Genomic DNA, 18,910 nt, shown 5'->3' with positions numbered 1-18,910 from the left:
CCCTTGGCAGTAGCTTCATATCTCATCTTCAATCACGTGTCATGTAATCTCAAAAATCTCGTATCTCCCGTCTTCAAGCATGAACGCCTTCTCGAACACAAACTGAAACTACTCTTTGGTATTTCTTGGCTTCTTCTTTCCAAGCAGGAATGTAAAATATCTTTTTCTCGTTCAGCACCTGCAAGTCTGCTTGAGACAAATTCACTAAGGTCATAGGATCATACACTCTCATCAACTCTTGTTCATCTTCATCCTCCATCACGGCCTCAGCTGTTTCACTATCAACGTACCACCATTTCAGATCCTTGAGCACATCCTTGGGCATTTGTTTCATTGGCACTTCTTTTAGACATCGGATCGGCTTATACTTCATTATCATCCAAGGCTTGCCATCTGCTCTCATTCCTCTGTCTTTGTCTTCAACGAGCTTTCCTTTCTGCGGTTTCAACAGCTCGAACTTTTTCTCCTTTATGCTTTCTTTCCAGACTATCTTTCCAATGATCCTAGCCATGTTATCATCACTCCTGTTTATCAACCCCAACCTGGCTAAGTCCTTCACCTCACACTCAGGCAACGTATTCAACGATCTTAACAACCTCTTGAAATACTGAACCCCATCATACCGTTTAATCACAAAGAGTTTCAACTGTTCATCATATAACCAGCATATTATCCCCTTTTTCGATTCAGCATACCCTTTGATGTTGTAAATTTTCTTGAACATAGTAGGGACCGCCGGTTTCTTAGTCTTTACGAACCACTGAGCGTAGCCTTCTTTCCATCTTGGCTGCTCTTCCCATTCAGTCTCATTACATCCCGTATCCTGACCCAAATCTGACTTTTCAACTTCTGGAATTTCATGTTCAACGTTATCCTCTACAATCTCTCAATCTTCGACTTCATTGTCAATCACAATCTCAGCCCCTATCTTCTCAATCTCTTCCATTGGTAACACATCATCATCACACATAACATCATCATCCAATACCTCCTCAGCATCCACTACCACCACGTCATCACCCCCCGATCCGCCAGTTGCACTAGTTGACTCCCCATGAGTTGTGGAAGTCCCAAGAGCTTGTTCAGTTCTTGGCAACTCTCCACCTGCATCTTTCGATGCATTGGGATCATCGTCTCGATCGTTTCTCTTCTTCGTCCTCAGTTCGTCACCCTTACAGCTCGTCTCCTCCTGAGATGCCAAGAACTGTTTCAAGGCATCAAAAATTTTACCATGCTCAATCTGGAGGGACGACTGAATTTGATTCTCTGCAACGAGGCGCTGAATAGCGTGAGTCTGGATTAGATTTACTCTTGACTGTTCTGCCACGACCCTTTCAAGCGCTGCTATTCTTTCCGAGTCGGATAGGGTTGCATCAAAATCAAACCTCATATGTGATATGTCTTGAGCGTACGGAGGAGGGATTCCCAAGGTAACCGGCACATCAGAAACAGGTGGAAACGTAACCGCAGGTGGTATCGTAACCGACAACCCTGCAGTGGCAACAACCGTCGACTCAACAAACCTTGCAACGACCTCCGATGGAGTAAGAGTTGGAGGGGGCAAGGACACAATCTCCGGAGCCGAGAGCTGGAATGTAGTGGGTGGGATGCCGAAGGAAGATGAGGTAGTCAACACGGGAACACCCGAGGTGATCGGCCCTGTAACTGTCAATGATGTAGGGACGATAGTCATACCAGACAGTGCGGGTGGAGAGAAACGAACCACCCTTGAGCTCTCACCAGCTCCCGAACCTGCACCCGCTCTTTCCCTTCTCGCTCTACGAACCAACCGATGTAAATCTTCCTCAAAATCCGAATCACTGTCATCGGTGTCTCTCTTTCTCTTCCCATGAATTCTTTCTTGATTAATCAAAATCTGTCTAGCTTCAGCAACATCATCATCTGAGGAATCAGAATCAGCCTCAGTCGTAGCTGCCATCGACACATCCACACTAGAAACCCGGGCAACCGAGACCTGTACCTCTTCTTCTGGATCAACACGATCCATATCAAAAAATCCTTGACCGCCAAACGCAGCTTCAAGGTCTACTGTTGGTACATGTTTGTCAGTAGTTCATAGTCTAGTATTTGTTATCGAGTCTGTAATATAGTTAATGGTTTGTTTATGTTTTGTTTTGTAAACTAGCGAAGTTATCAGCAAGTTCGCTATGGCGAACTTGCTGATTTAGCGAGGTTACTGACAACTTCGCCAGTGGCGAAGTTGTCGTGTTTAAATACACTGTTTCAGCCGAAACAGAAGAGGATGTGAGTTAGGGTTTTTGGTTACGCTTTGTTTCGTTTTGTTCTCTGTAACAGTGACTTACTGTCACGTGTTTAGTTATTCAATATAACGTGTTTACCTTATAGCTCGTGTTCATTGTTCGTGTATTCAATCTCTACAATATCTACACTCGTACCTATATACGCAGGGATTCCGCACCTGCGTTGTTAGAGATTTCCCGTGTACGATCCGCGTTCAGGAACCTACAATTGGTATCAGAGCCATCGGCTCGATTGTGAGGTTCGGGATTTCACGCGGGTGTAGATTTCGTTTCATTTCGGGTGTTACCGGGACGAGTTTTTGGTGTGTTTATTCATTCTAGCTACCTACCAGTGTGTTTAAGCCTTTAAACCTTCAAAATTCTCGTTAAAATCCGAGTTTCAGATCTGAACTGTTCTTCGCGTTCATCGGGCGAAGTTGCTGAATTCAGGCGAAGTTGCCGTCACTGGAGATTAGGGTTTCGGCGAAGATATAAGGATTAGCGAAGTTAACCACAACTTCGCTTACCTCATAAGTTCGCCAAAGCGAAGTTATCCGTAACTTCGCTTACCACCCAACTTCGCTTACATCCTAAGTTCGCTCATTCTAAGCGAAGTTATTCTTAACTTCGCCAAGTCAAGCGAATTTAAGATCCAGCGAAGTTCTTGTTAAGCGAAGTTAACTTCCAGCGAAGTTATTCTTAACTTCGCCATCTGAGCTGTTTTAATATTTTTTTTGTGTGTTTTTCAGGTTTTTCAGGTTTTCGCAAGGATGTCCGCGATTAACATCTCAGATTTAGTCAAGATGGAGGTAGAGGCGGGGTCAGCCACTAAGGCCCCGAGGTTGATGAAGGGAACGGACTTCGTGGCATGGAAGGACAGGTTCATCCAGTATATCAAATATCAGGACGCCAAGATGTGGGTGTGCATGCAGGATGGATATGTACCTCCAACCATGCAATACGAAGGACGTGATGTGGTGAAGAAGTACAGTAAGATGGATGACGAGGAGAAGAAAATGTATGAGGCTGAGAGTAAGGCCCATGCTGCTATTACTATGGCACTACCTCAAGAAGTTCTTCATACATTCCGAAAGTACACTTCTGCAAGAGAGCTCTGGGATGCTCTGGAAAACAGATTCGAGGGGAACGTGGGTATACGTGCCTCAAAAATTAAACTTTTAAAAACCCAATTCTCCGTCTTCAAATATTTGAAGAATGAATCCTTAGATGATATTATCACCCGATACTATCACTTAATGACAGAGCTTAGCAACTATTCAATTGCCTATCGAGAGGAGGAGATCGTTGAAAAGCTTCTAGATGCTCTCCCACCGAAGTGGGAAATGTATACCGTGTTAATGAGGGAAGACAAAGACTTTCCTAACTGTGACTTAGAAACTGCAGTGAACAAGCTCAGAACGTATGAGCTAAATATGGTTCGAAAGGAGACACCCACAGACCAGATACAAGACCCTGGTATGTATGGTGCTAAAGTTAACTCAGGCTCAAGTTCAAGGCCTGAATCTGCTGCATTTTATTCGAAGGGGGAGTCAGGTTCTGACTCTGCACATGAAGGAAATGTTTCTGTGAACTCAAATGGGGACGTATGTTTTGTTGCTGGAGGATCTAGTGCTTCAAAGCCTCAATCCTCTACAAGTGGTTATTCAGCTGGTCCCACAAGCAATAATTACACCAAGATGCCTATGAGTGTAAAATCTGCTGAAGAGCAGTTTGCAGTCTACGCTTCATTTATTGCTTCATACGAGAATTATATCCAGGGGAAGATTGTGGACCCTGCCGTTCTTGATGAGGATTATGACCAGATTGATGCTGACGATTTGGAAGAAATGGATTTGCAATGGCAAATGGCAATGATCGTGAGACGGGTAAAACGTTTTATGAACAAAACAGGAAGAAAGTTTGTTGGTGGTAGGCCTGGATTTGACAAATCAAAAGTAAGGTGCTACAATTGTCAACAGTTCGGGCACTTTGCTAGGGAATGTAGGAATGAGAGAGTTGAACGGGGACAAGTTAGGCCTAACCAACACTCTGGAATTAACCGCGAGATCAATGCCATGTTAACTAGAGAGGCAGGAGAATACAACTGGAACCAACACTCAAGTGGTTTGGGTGAACAAGCACACATGGCTGAGACTGAAGCTGTAGAAGTTGAGAAGGTTGATGGAGAGAAGAAAGCAAATGAAGAAGAAACTGCTTTCATGGCGAACGATCAGGATGGTAGATCCAAGGTATGTCCCAAAATTATTTGTGCTAATTGTGAAAATTTGACTGAGCAACTAACCAATATAACTGATCAGTATGTCAAATTAGATGCTGAGTTTAAAACTGTTAAAGAAGATCACCATTTCATTAAAGCAAGAGAAAACAGTTATAAAGTTAAGATAAAGGCTTGTGAAAAAGACATTAAAAGTCTTAAAACTAAACTTGCTGAGAAAATAGAAATTATTGATCTTAGTTATGAGGTTTTGGAAGAAAAGACAAAATTGATTGCTGATAGAGATAAACAGATTGCTGACCACCAGGTAAAGGTGGTGGAACTGAACCGCAAACTTGAGCAGTTCAGAAACTCCTCGGCTATCCTTGATCACCTTGTGAGTGATCCAAGTACCTCTGCAAAGAGGGCAGGAATCGGATACCACGAGGTTCCACCACCCTTTAACCATAATTACACTTATAATCCAAGTGTTCAGAAATCTGTTGATTTTGAGATTGCTCAGTCAACCCCAATTAGAATTACTAGTGTCAAACCAAGTGTTAGCTGTGGCGAAACAAGTTCGCCTGTTTCTAGTGTGAATATTTCTGTATCAAGTCCAGTCTCATCAGATTCGGATATGTTGTCCGAATCTGGTCAGACAAAAGAAAAGGTAGAATTACCCACCAGTGGAGATAATGATAAAGTTTCTAAAAAGAGTTCTCCACTCAATCCGTACGTCCCACCTTATGTGAGACGAACGGCTGGTAATACTACCTCTACATCCAAACCAACATTTGACAAGAAAATGGAGAGTAGATGTTGCTTTAGATGTAACAGGTTAGGACATCTTGTTGCAGATTGTCCTTTGAAACCGAGATTTAGAGATGTGAAGCCAAATAAAAATGAGAATAAGCGTCATTTTATTCCAGCTAAAAATGAAAACTTTAAAAATTGCCAAAATGTAACGAATTCAAGTTTTCATAAAAACCAACCTCATTTTTACAACCAAACCACAAGAAATAACACTTTCTATTCTCAAAGGTTTGGAAGGCATTACACTCAATCTGCAGGGAGATTCCTTAACAGGACGTACAGAAATTATCCTGACGCTAACTTGAGAAAGCCAGGGTACGGGATGTATCGATCCAAGACCAACTGGTCTTGGGTCCCAAGATTCTAACTCATTGTTTTTATTGTGCAGGAACAGTTGAACAGGGCTGCCAACAATCTTTGGATTGTAGATAGCGGCTGTTCCCGGCACATGACTGGCAACAAACACTTGTTGCAAGATTTAAAACCTGTTCAGGGAGCTAGAGTTAGTTTTGCTGGTGAAAGCGGAGGAAGAATAACTGGGAGAGGAACAGTGTCGAATGGGAGAATGACACTTGAAAATGTAAATTTTGTGGAGGAATTAAAGCACAATCTGCTGAGTGTGTCGCAGATCTGTGATAAAGAATATACTGTCCATTTCACTAAGAATGAAGCAATTGTATTGAAGCCTGGTTTTCATATACCAGAAGAATGGATAGTAATGAAAGCTCCACGTGAAACGAATACATACGTGATGGATATGAGGTCTACTGAAATGGCCACCAGAGAATCCTGTTTAATGACAAAGGCAAGCGAATCAGAATCAGAGTTATGGCACAGGAGAATGGGACATATTCATCTTCGTAAGATGAACTTCATTGTCAAAAATGGGCTTGTGATGGGTGTTCCCTTAAAGAGTTTTAACTTTGAAGATAAATGCATAGCGTGCAAGAAGGGAAAACAACACAAGAAAAGCCATCTCACCAAGACGATCAACTCAATTGCTGGTACTCTAGAACTACTTCATATGGATCTCTTCGGTCCGGTGAATGTACAAAGTCTAGGCGGTACTTCTTACTGCTTGGTGATAACTGATGATTACTCACGATACTCGTGGGTATATTTTCTGAAAACGAAAGACGAGACGACTCAGATGGTGAAGAATCTAATTACAAAAGTCGAGAACGTCATGAGTAAATCAGTTAAATTCATCAGAAGCGACAATGGGACAGAGTTCAAGAACTTTGAGATGGAAATCTTTTGTCTTCAGAAGGGTATTGAGCATCAATATAGCGCTCCGTATACTCCACAACAGAACGGAGTAGCTGAAAGGAAGAACCGAACGTTGATTGAAGGAGCCAGAACTATGCTGGCCGACTCAAAGCTTCCTGTGATGTTCTGGGCTGAAGCAGTTGCTACAGCCTGCTATGTTCTGAATCGGGTGTTAACCGTTAAGAGACTTGGAAAAACTTGTTACGAGCTTATGCACGGAAGGAAGCCCAACTTGTGTGGTCTTGAACCTTTTGGGTCTCCTTGTTCGATTTTGAAGACTAACTCGAAATTTGGTGAAGTAGCCGATGAGGGAATTCTAGTCGGTTATGTTGTTGGGACTCCCAACAGACGGGTCTTCAATACGACAACTTGCAAGGTGGAGGTGGTTTGTAACACCGACATTACTAGTTATCAACCGCCAAAACCAAGCAATGGACCTGCTGAGCTTTTTGACTATGTTAAACTGTTTAAGTCGTTTAACGTACCTAATTTGGAAATTGCTGAAGAAGACGAAAGAGTTGTGACGAAGATGATATTTGATGAGGAAGAGGAGCTAGTGCAACATCAGATGACAGAAAAATCTCAGCCTTCCACATCAAACCCTATCGATACCCCTGCGGCCTCAACTGAAGATGAGTTTATTAATCCTTTTCACTCTCAGCCTGAAACTACCATAGATGAGATCTCTTCAAACTTGGAAGACAATTTACATGTCGGTGCTGTTCCGACCACGAGAATTCACAAAGATCACCCTTTGGAGAATGTTATAGGTGATGTGTCCTCGGGTGTACAAACCAGAAGTAGCCTGAATGAGCACACCTGTGTTTATTCAAGCATAAAAGAAACAGGTATAATGAATGAATGTTTGTACTCCTGCTTTATAAGCCAAATTGAACCGAAAAATTATCAAATGGCTTTGAAGGACAGCTCGTGGGTCGAAGCTATGCAAGAAGAGTTGGCTCAGTTCGGGAAAATGGAAGTTTGGACTTTGGTCGAAAAACCAAAGAATGTGCACGCTATAGGCACGAAATGGGTGTTCAAGTGCAAGAGAGATGAAAAGGGGATTATTGTGAGAAATAAGGCGAGGCTGGTTGTTAAAGGTTTTAATCAGCAAGAGGGTATTGACTACAATGAGGTTTTCGCTCCTGTTGCCCGGTTAGAAGCGATTCGATTGTTTTTGGCGTTTGCTGCTTTCAAAAAGATGAAGGTGTTTCAGTTGGATGTAAAGAGTGCGTTTCTTAACGGGAAAGTTGACGAGGTTGTGTATGTTGAGCAACCACCGGGTTTTCCTGACCCAGACTTTCCTGATCATGTATACAGGTTGAGCAAGGCGTTATATGGTTTACATCAGGCACCTCGTGCCTGGTATTCAACGTTATCGGACTACTTGCTGGAAAATGGTTTTGAAAGGGGTTTGATCGACAGTACGCTGTTTGTGAAGAGAGAAGGATGTGACTTCTTACTGGTTCAAGTCTACGTGGATGACATCATTTTTGCTGCATCAAGAATATCCATGTGTCAAGATTTTGAGGCTGTCATGAAGAAACGATTCGAGATGAGTGCTATGGGTGAACTAACTTTCTTTCTAGGATTGCAGGTTGATCAGAAGAAAGATGGAATGTTCATTCATCAAACAAAGTATGTTCATGATGTGCTGAAAAGATTCAAGATGGAGGACAGTTCTCCATATGACACTCCAATCTGCGTCAATCACAAATTGGGAGCTGAATCAGATGGTGACGCAGATGTGGACCCTACTCTGTATCGGGCGATAATAGGTTCTTTAATGTATTTAACTGCTTCTAGGCCTGATATAATGTTTTCTGTTTGTCTTTGTGCTCGCTTTCAGGCAAACCCAAAGGAATCTCACATGAAAGGTGTGAAGAGGATTTTGCGGTATCTCAAGGGCAAGCCGAAACTAGGATTGTGGTACCCAAAGGGAGGAGACGTTGAACTGGTGGCATATACTGATTCTGATTATGGAGGTTGTAATCAGAGTCGGAAGTCAACAACAGGAGGCTGTCAGTTTCTTGGAGGAAGATTAGTTTCCTGGCAGTGCAAGAAACAGACATCAGTCGCAATTTCAACTTGCGAAGCTGAATACATGGCAGCATCCAACTGCTGCTCTCAGGTTTTATGGATTCAGCAACAATTGCGCGACTATGGTCTGAATTTCTTACTCACTCCTATTTTAATTGATAACACTGCCGCCATCTCAGTAATTAACAATCCCGTGAAGCACAGTAAAACTAAGCATATTGACATTCGTCATCACTTCATACGGGATTGTGCTGAGAAGAAACTGATCAAGATCGAAAAAGGTGATACACTTGAAAATTTTGCTGACTTGTTTACAAAAGCGTTTGATAAATCCAGATTTCAAAACCTAATTGAACTAAATGGGATGATCAATCCCGAGTAACCATGTCTTTGTTTTTGATCTAAAAAAAAAAAAAAAAAAAATAAAAAAAAATGAGTCTTTATTGCTTAAAATTAGTCGGTTACCTCGGTTTGATGGACATCTCCTCGGATATGTTTTGGTCCTTGTTTTCGACTTAGGAAATGAGGATAGCCATTAACCGGAAGACTGAAAGTAACTGGGGCAGTGTTGACATGTTTTTCTTTCAGTTGCTGAAAATTAGTCGGTCATTCTTAGTAAGAAGGACACATACTTGCATGTGGTCGGTCCAGCTGATCCAATGGATCTTCAGGATAGCCGTTTACCTGATGACTTTGACATGATTGGGGCAATTGAATTCAATACTTTATTCTGGGAAATGAAATTACTTTTCAAGTCTATTACTTCGTAAGAAGTTCTTTGCTGTGTTTAAAAGAAAATTGATCCACCCTTGGAAAATGATATATATACTGACTATGTGTGCCTAACTAGTGAAGTTATTAAGCTTAAAAGGCTTTAGAACAGTCATTGTATGTCATGGTAATTTTAATGGTGCGTAAAAGTGTATGTGATACTAACCTAAATTTACTCGAATTTAATGTGGAAACTCCTTAAGAGTTTTGCATGTCTTCATACATATCTTTTCGAAGGATAGGCAGAAAAGCAACTACCCAGTCATACACGAGCCCGTGAGTGTTCTGATTCCCGTGAAGAAAGCATTTCAAGACACTGCAGTGATCCAGATTCGGGACTTGCAGTAGTTTAGTACTCCGATGAAAACTCTTATGTGTGATTAAAAAAAAAAAAAAAAAAAAAAAAAAAAAAAAAAAAAAAAAATGTACTTATGAGAAGTAGTGACAATAAACACGAGAACCGACACTTCTCAAGATTTCTCAAGTTTGGAGTAAGAAGAAAACGGGAAGCAGACAACGAGTATCTACAAGTTAATCAGACACTATGGGTCGAAGTCAATTCGGGGTGACTTGGGTATAGCCAAATACGCTTTGAGAATAGATAGAAGGCATCATTACCTCTGAATTGTTGCCAACTTAAATTTTTGAGCTTAACTGAACCTTAATCCGTATCACAGAAACAATGAAAACCATTTAAGTTATTACATGCTTACAACCTGTTTCTCTATGTCATAATACAGCCAAACACGGATCCAAGTGACAGTCACATAGTTAGTATGATTCCTGTTCGGATCTTTTCTAAAACGGAGTGGTCCCTGACTAGACTGAAATTTGATCCCTTATTTCGTTAAAATTTTATAAGTATTTTCTGTTTTTGTTGTTATATTTTTATTGTTGGTTACTGGGTCTTGATCATTTTTGTTTAACTCTTTTTGGTAACTTATAAGATATATTCAAGTTTTTTCAAACTGAAAGGGCTGTTTTTGTAATTATCGGGCGAAGTTGTTGAATCGGCGAAGTTGTACTTAACTTCGCTTAGGCGAAGTTAAGAATAACTTCGCCTGAACCAACTCAGCCCTATAAAAGGGGTTTTCTACAGTAAAATTTTTTATTAACTTTTTTTTCCGGCGAACTTAACCCTTAAATTTTTCCGGCGATCTTAGTTTTCAATTTCGATTTCGATCTTGTGTTCCTGTGTTTTCTACTTTACTTGTGGTATGTGTTGTCAAAACATCCTTTCATTCTCTTTATAATTTTATCCGGTTCGAGACCTCGGGTCGTCGAACACTCGAAGAACCCTCGAAACCAAGGTTTTCGACCTCACGTTACGTGTTCATGGACGACCTTTACGTCCATACACCATTGAAATATGATGTTCTTCTTGTGTATATCGTTTAATCGGTCCAAAAACATCGGATTTCGACCTCCGAATCCGAACAGTCGCCGTTTCTGTTTCAGGCGAAGTTATGGTTTTGGCGAAGTTAATCTCAACTTCGCCAGACGCTTAAGTTCGCCTAGGGCGAAGTTATCCACAACTTCGCCTGGGCGAAGTTAACCACAACTTCGCCGTGGCGAAGTTATCATCAACTTCGCCTTGGCGAAGTTATCCACAACTTCGCCTTGGCGAACTTAACTGTAACTTCGCCTTGGCGAAGTTATCCTTAACTTCGCCTATATCCTTTTCTTTTAACTGTTTTGTAGACGAATTTACTGATGAAGCGAAGTTGTCCCCAACTTCGCCTCAACTTTAATTTCGCCTGTGTATCTTACATCACAACTTCGCACTTGCTACACTGCGAACTTGTGAGTTACGTAAAACGTCTCTAACTTGATTTGTTTTGTGCAGATATGGCTGCAGTTGGAGGAACTGGTGGTGATGATGGTGATGAGCAACGACAATTCTTTCCAGCTCATAACCAATACATTACTTTGGATCCTGACGCACGAGGCGTTGACGACTACAGGGAGATTATCACATTTCTCCAGAGATCAAGGGTGTTTCACGCGATCACTAATACACTACCCATATCTCTGCCTAACATACAAGATTTCTGGCAGACGGTGTATTATGATTGCAGACCTGAGCCTCCGGTGATGCGAGCAACCGTCAATGGTCAAAACATACAGTTTTCTTCGGAAGACATTCGGTTGGCTCTGCAGTTCGGCAATGAGACACGAGACGACCCAACGGAGTTCGTAGCTCCTTTCCGTGACGGAGCATACTTGAGAATGGGTTATTCGGGTCCGCTGGGGGACTCGCAGAGGAGGAAAGGCTTTCTGCTGGACCAATGGCGTTTTCTGATGCACGTGTTAATTGTGTGCATGTCCGGCAGGAAAGCAGGAACAGACGGGATGGGTGCGACGATGCAATCTGCCATGACGGCCCTGACTTACAATCGTCGTTACTCTTTTAGTCAGATGATTTTCTATGAGATTGATCGTCAGAGACGGGCGACGGCGCGAGAACGATTTATCATGTATCCGCGATTTCTTCAAATGATTATTAATCATGTCGCTCCGTCTCTACCGCAACGGCGCCCTATCAGATACGTTGAGTGCGTAACAAAACGTATCTTTGCTCAGTGCAGAACGTCGAGCACTCGAAGCAACCCTGAACGCCGTCCAAGGCATACTCCACTGTTCGGGTATCTCATTAACCCGGAGTATGTTCCTGCAGGAGGGGACGAGTTCAGGGATCCCCAACCACATCAGGCGGCAGCACCTCATGCTGTATCAGCTGCGCCTGTTGTCACTTCTGCTGCTGTGCCAGCTACTTCATCGCAGGCTGTGTCTGCTGCTGCAAACATTGATCTGGATGCTGCCTTCAGTGGACACGGTCTGTTCGATATGGATCTCTCGGGTTCTCAGATTTTGGGTACTACCTCAGCGGCTACTTCGGTAGCTGAAACCGAGCTGGATGAAACATTTGCTGAGGCCAGACGGTTGTTGGTGACTCGGGAGAGGATATCGGGTAAGCGGCCGAGGGCTGTGGATGAGGATGAAGATGATGAAGATGAGGAAGAGGCAGTCCGACTTGTGCTGAAACGCTCACGTCGAGAACGACAAGGTATGGCCACTGGAGCGGGGGAGACTTCAAGGTTCGTACGATTTGCTCCGCCTGCCTTGTCAGGTATGTCTCTATTGCCTACTACTGCACAGGTTACTACGGTCGAGGCGTCGGCACCAGCAGTTGTGTCGCTACCACCCCAACTGGTTGATCCCCCGGTGGTAGTTGCACGCTTCGTCGACTCAACAATTACAACAACTGCAGGGTTACCTAGTGTACCACCTGCGGTCACTTCAGCTGCTACTTTTCCACCAACTCCATCGCCTGCTTCAGACTCTGAACGGATTGCTTCGCTGGAGCGTATTGTTGCTGAACAATCGAAGACCATTGACCGCCTGGTGGAAGCCAATCAAATCCAAGCCGCCCTCCTGGTAGAACACGGACGAACTATCGATGCCTTCAAGGAATTCTTGGCATCTCAGGGGGAGACGACTTGCAGGGGCGATGAGTTGAGGACAAAGAGACGACAAGATCATGACGATGATCCCAACGCACCTTCGGGTGCAGGTGGTGAGCTGCCAAGAACCTCTCAGGATCTTGGGGCTTCCACAGCTGAGGGGGAGTCAACTGATGCAGCGGGTGATGATGTTGTGAATGTTGATGACGATGCTGATGTTGAAGACGTCATCGATGCTTTGAAGGAGTTAGATGAGGAGGAGGTTGATGACTTTGTGAATGATGATGACGATGATGTGTTGCCCGTGGAGGAAATTGAAAGGATTGGAGAAAATATTGATGTGGTGAATGTGTTGGAAGAAGGAGAGATCGTGGATGACGCAGTGGAACATGAGATTCCAGCTGTTGAAAGAGCAGATTTGGGAGATGAGAATGTGGTAGATGATACGGTATGGGAGGAGCAACCAAATTGGAAAGAAGGGTGTGCTCAATGGTTTGTTAAAACTAAGAAGCCTGCAGTGCCAACAATGTTTAGAAAGACGTATAATATAAAGGGCTATGCAGAGTCGAAGAAAGGTATTATATGCTGGTTGTACGACAAAGAGTTGAAATTATTTGTGATCAAAAGGTACGACGGCATTCAATACTTTAAAAGATTATTGAGATCTCTAAACTTCCTACCGGAATGCGAGGTGAAAGAGTTAGCAAGACTGGGGCTAATTAACAGAAGTAACGATAATATGGCGAGAATTATTGAAAAGATCGTCTGGAAAGAAGCCATCAAAGACAAAAAGTTTGAACTGCTAAAGCCTCAGAAAGGAAGATTGATAGAAGATAAAGATAGGGGAATGAGGGCTGACGGAAAACCATGGATGGTTATGAAGTATAAACCAGTCCGACATCTGAAGGAAGTACCAATGAGAGTCATGCCCAAGAATGTCCTAACAGATCTGAAATGGTGGTATGTGGATTGCGAGACAGCTGAGGCGGTTATGGAAGATGAGGACGAACAAGAAGTTCTTCGGGTTTATGACCCGATGCATCTTGTTAATCTATCGCAGGCTGATCTGGAAGTGCTGAACAACAAGAAGATCTTCTACATTCCTGCTTGGAAGGATCAAGCGAGGAAATATCAAGGAGTTGTGTCGGTTTGTGTGAGAGAAGGGGCGCACGCGTGAAAGTGCAAGATTACAAGACTCAGAGATCAAGATATGAAGCTACTGCCAAGGGGGAGTCTGTTGGTACATGTTTGTCAGTAGTTCATAGTCTAGTATTTGTTATCGAGTCTGTAATATAGTTAATGGTTTGTTTATGTTTTGTTTTGTAAACTAGCGAAGTTATCAGCAAGTTCGCTATGGCGAACTTGCTGATTTAGCGAGGTTACTGACAACTTCGCCAGTGGCGAAGTTGTCGTGTTTAAATACACTGTTTCAGCCGAAACAGAAGAGGACGTGAGTTAGGGTTTTTGGTTACGCTTTGTTTCGTTTTGTTCTCTGTAACAGTGACTTACTGTCACGTGTTTAGTTATTCAATATAACGTATTTACCTTATAGCTCGTGTTCATTGTTCGTGTATTCAATCTCTACAATATCTACACTCGTACCTATATACGCAGGGATTCCGCACCTGCGTTGTTAGAGATTTCCCGTGTACGATCCGCGTTCAGGAACCTACAAGACTATTCCATTTCTCATTTCGAGGCAAGGCCTTGGAATGGCTTGTATCTTTACCATCCGGTGCCATAACCACTTGGGATAAGATGGTAGAGAAATTCATTCTAAAATAATTTTCACCCGACAAAACTGCCAAGTATCGCGCCAACATAACTGGATTCTAGACAATGAAGACGAGTCACTACACGCATCATGGGAGAGATACAAGAACCTTCTTTGATGATGCCTGCACCATAGACTAACTAAGTGGCTTCAATTCCAGGCCTTCTTCGACGCTCAAACTAGTCAAAACAAACAAGCAATCAATTAGGTCGCTGGTGGAGATCTCAGAACCAAATCACCGATTAAGGCATTCGAGATCTTAGAAAAAGTTTCCAGGAATTGCTTTGCCTATAATCCACCTTGATCGACCCCATCACACAAAGGCATACACCATGATGACAACAGTACCATTATCTCTGCACAATTCAAGGCTCTCTCGAAGACATTTGAACAACTTCAGTCTGAGCTGGTCAAAGAAAAGGTAAAGTGTGACAGTGTGGGGGAAATCATAAGGTTAAATACTACCAAAGTATGGCTCTCGAATAATATGACTTCGTAGGCCGACAGAATAACATTTATGGCAACACCTACAACCCTGATTGGAGAAACCATCTGAACTTTAGCTGGAGGGATGAAGCTAACAATCAAGCTTCACCTGGCTTTAATAAAAGACCTTTCAATCAAAACCAACCCTCTCAACCTAAACCTCCATACCATAACCACGGTGCAAGTACCAGCCAACAACCGACGGAGGATCTGCAGTGGAGACTCTTCTAATACAACTCATAGCAAGTACTGAAGCCTCAAACAAATTAACTGAAGAACGATTCTTGAAGATTGAAAACCAAATAGGTCAGTTAGCTCAATTACTTTCTGAGAGACAACATGGAGGACTCCCTAGTAACACTGTTACCAATCCCAACGCTCAATCCAATGCCATAACCCTAAGAAGTAACATAACTGCCATAAACAATTCACCAGTCACACATATCCAATCTTGAAGGTGAGACTAAGGTTCTTGACAAACCCGGTAATCAACTTATTCCTATACATGTCAAAGAACCTGTGAAACCATATGTTCCACCAGTTCCATACCTAGCTCGCCTAAAGAAGGACAAAACGGAGGCACAATATGGCAAATTCCTAGAAATCTTTAAGCAATTGCATATTAACCTTCCATTTATAGAAAGCCATTTCCCAAATGCCAAAATATGCAAAGTTTTTGAAAGAAGTTCTGTCCAACAGAAGGAAGCTAAAAGAATTATCTCACGTGGTAATCAATGAAGAATTCTCCGTCATTCTCCAAAACAAGCTTTCAAATTATACTACTGGCCCAAGAAGTTTCATTTTCCTTTGCGTGATTGGAAACCTATTTGTTAAAAATGCTTTAGCCAACCTAGGAGCTAGCATCAACTTAATGCCTTATACGGCTTTCGCCAAGTTAGGACTTGGAGAACCTACTCCAACTCGTATGAGCATTCAGCTAGCCGATAGATCAATGAAATACCCAAGAGGCATAGCTGAAAACATGTTAGTCAAAATCGATAAGTTTGTTTTTCTAGTTGACTTCGTTATCCAGGACATGGATGAATACACTTCTGTACCCATTATATTAGGAAGACCATTCTTAGCTACCGCTAGAGCACTCTTCTTAGCTACCGCTAGAAAGACCATTGCCAGTCAGTTTATTGCATATCCCGGACCTGAAGTGTAGTCACAATTTTCTTAAATTGTTTTACAACCAAATTAATTTCCTAACCACTTGTCTGTCCATTTAGTTTAATAATTAATAATTTATGAGTCAAACTTTCTTTTTCCACTGGTTCCCTATGGATTCGATGCCTTACTTACCCTTTCTAGTAAATGTATATTATAATGTTTTTGATTGAGTTTTCGACATCGATCAAAATGGCGCTATTTCCGGGGAATCAACGCGTAAAGTGTTAGTTTAGTGTGTTTGTTTGCTTTTAGTTTTTTTAGTTTAATTGTTTTTGTCAGTTTTATGCGGGGTGTTCGTTTTTTTGTGTGTGTAGGTAATCTGTCAGATTTATGCATACAATATATCAAAAAAGTAAAGAGCCGCTTCAGTTTTATCTAGAGATTGAGACAATAATGAAGAGAAACCGAGCATCTCAAGTGACATGTTTGAACTGAAATCTAGAAGCCAAACCATGAAAACCAAAAGCCGCATATATGAGTCAACATGGTGATCAAGACCCACCTGTAAACCAACCCAAAAACCAAGACCAGCCACTAACTCAAGAATACCCAATCCCACTGAATGATCCACCGCCACCACCCGCTCAAAACCAATACCAAAACAGAGCAAACAAGGGTGGTGAACATAATCAGAGACATCCTATTAACCTCAACAATGATCATTTGGCTTACCAGAACTTTGAGCCTCACAATTACCAAGGCTAGATATTTTATCAAGAGCATAACAGGAATAACCAGACATGTCGTGGGGGGGGGGGGTGATAATCACTCAGTTAGATTAGCTTCACATCAGTGAGGGCCGTTGGAGTTCAGAGAAGATAGAAATTTGTGTAATCAGAATGCAGAATGCACTGATTGAAGACTAGAACGTAAAAATGAATGGGATGATTTTAATAGGGATGAATAAGAAGAAGAGTATGAAGATGAACATGTAGATTATTACCCGCAGAATCAATACCCACAAAATAATCAAGCACCTCCTGAACAGAACCAGTACCAGTATAACCATAAACAGCATGCACCCAGAAAATCGGTTAACAGAGTGCCAGAGGTGCAACATTTTGATTATGATTATGGGGTCCTGCAAGCTTACATCCCACCACCAGTTCGTGGGGTTCAGAATCACTTTATTCCATAACTGGCGGCTAACCCCCTTCAAATAATTGTCCCGATATGAAACGACAGAACATTTTCACTGAGACAATCTAGTTTGACTGGGTTACCTACTTTTCATGGGAAAGCGGGTGAAGAATCGTATCTCCATTTGAGTGAATTATTCCATTTGTGCCATTGTTTCAAGCCAGGGGTTCACAATTGATGAGGTTAAACTAGTGGTCTTTCAATTCAGCTTAAAGGATTTAGCAAAGCAATGGTTCTTGTCATTACCACCAGCCAACATTTATACATGCTACGATCTGCAACATCAATTCTTATACGAGTACTACACACCACAAAGAACATCTGAGGAAAGAAATTCTATCAGAAATTTTCAGCAACATTCAGGTGAAACCTGTCATGAAACATTTCAAAGGTTTTAACTACTATTGAGAACATGCCCACATCATGGGATCACATAGTGGGAATTAATAAAGGCATTCCATGACAGCTTGTCAAATGATGATGTTCGGGATCTCCAGTCAACCACAAATGGTTTGTTTCTGACTAATGATGAAAATGTTGACTAGAGGCATCTGGAGAGGCATGCCTTCAACTCGAAACGCCAAGCTCAGTCGAACCGGATGGTAAAGAGGCCGGTCATGAAAGTAGTGGAAATAAATGTATATGAGTACCGAATGACTAAATTGGATAGGAAAATAGAATACTTAGTGGCAACATGTACTAAAGAGAATCAGTCAGGAAAGAAATAACCGGTTTGTGAACAGAGTTGGGAGTAAGGGCATGATGTGTCGAGTTGTGGGGCCGTATATGATGAAGAGAATAGGGAAGAGGTCACTTATGTTCAGGGTGAAAGTAAATACAACAGTATTATGAACTCAAACACCTACCACCCGTGCCTCAGAAACCTCCAAAAGTTTAACTACGGGGATGCAGGTTCTCAATCGAACCCAAACTTTCAATGAAATTCACAGAATTATAACTCAAGAAATTACCAAACTGGATCGTATAGATAGGGAAAACGGGGTTATAATAATCGAGATAGGTATAATCAGGGCAACATACAGAGTGGTCCATGTTCAAATAACGTTGTCACACCCGACCAAAGGAGGCGGAACATGCCGGGGTGCAACAGATTGCCCAAGAACCCAAGACACTATTAAAGTGACAATATTTAATCAACTCATTAATTTCATAAATCAATAAACAACACATCTTGTTCTTACAAAACAAATTGAATACAGGTAAACAAATATATATTGTTTATTCGACTAATTTCCTAGTGGTCTCAAAACAAATATAAAGAGAATCAGTCAGGAAAGAAATAACCGGTTTGTGAACAGAGTTGGGAGTAAGGGCATGATGTGTCGAGTTGTGGGGCCGTATATGATGAAGAGAATAGGGAAGAGGTCACTTATGTTCAGGGTGAAAGTAAATACAACAGTATTATGAACTCAAACACCTACCACCCGTGCCTCAGAAACCTCCAAAAGTTTAACTACGGGGATGCAGGTTCTCAATCGAACCC

The 18,910-nt window shown here is 42.1% G+C and overlaps 1 protein-coding gene across 1 annotated transcript; it reads left to right on the top strand.

Moving 5' to 3' along the window:
- Positions 1-15,748: 15,748 nt before the first annotated feature.
- On the top strand, positions 15,749-16,261 carry LOC143586016 (uncharacterized). The gene has a single exon (XM_077067662.1). The coding sequence runs from the start codon at positions 15,749-15,751 to the stop codon at positions 16,259-16,261; it is 513 nt and encodes a 170-aa protein (XP_076923777.1).
- Positions 16,262-18,910: the final 2,649 nt, after the last annotated feature.

This window comes from Bidens hawaiensis, unplaced genomic scaffold (genome assembly GCF_021521415.1).
Source record: "Bidens hawaiensis isolate Kalapana, Puna unplaced genomic scaffold, B.hawaiensis_p1.1 tig00034273_1, whole genome shotgun sequence".
In the NCBI taxonomy this organism is placed as follows: Eukaryota; Viridiplantae; Streptophyta; class Magnoliopsida; order Asterales; family Asteraceae; genus Bidens; species Bidens hawaiensis.
Note: the sequence above shows the minus strand (reverse complement) of the source record. Positions and strands in the feature narration are given on the sequence as shown.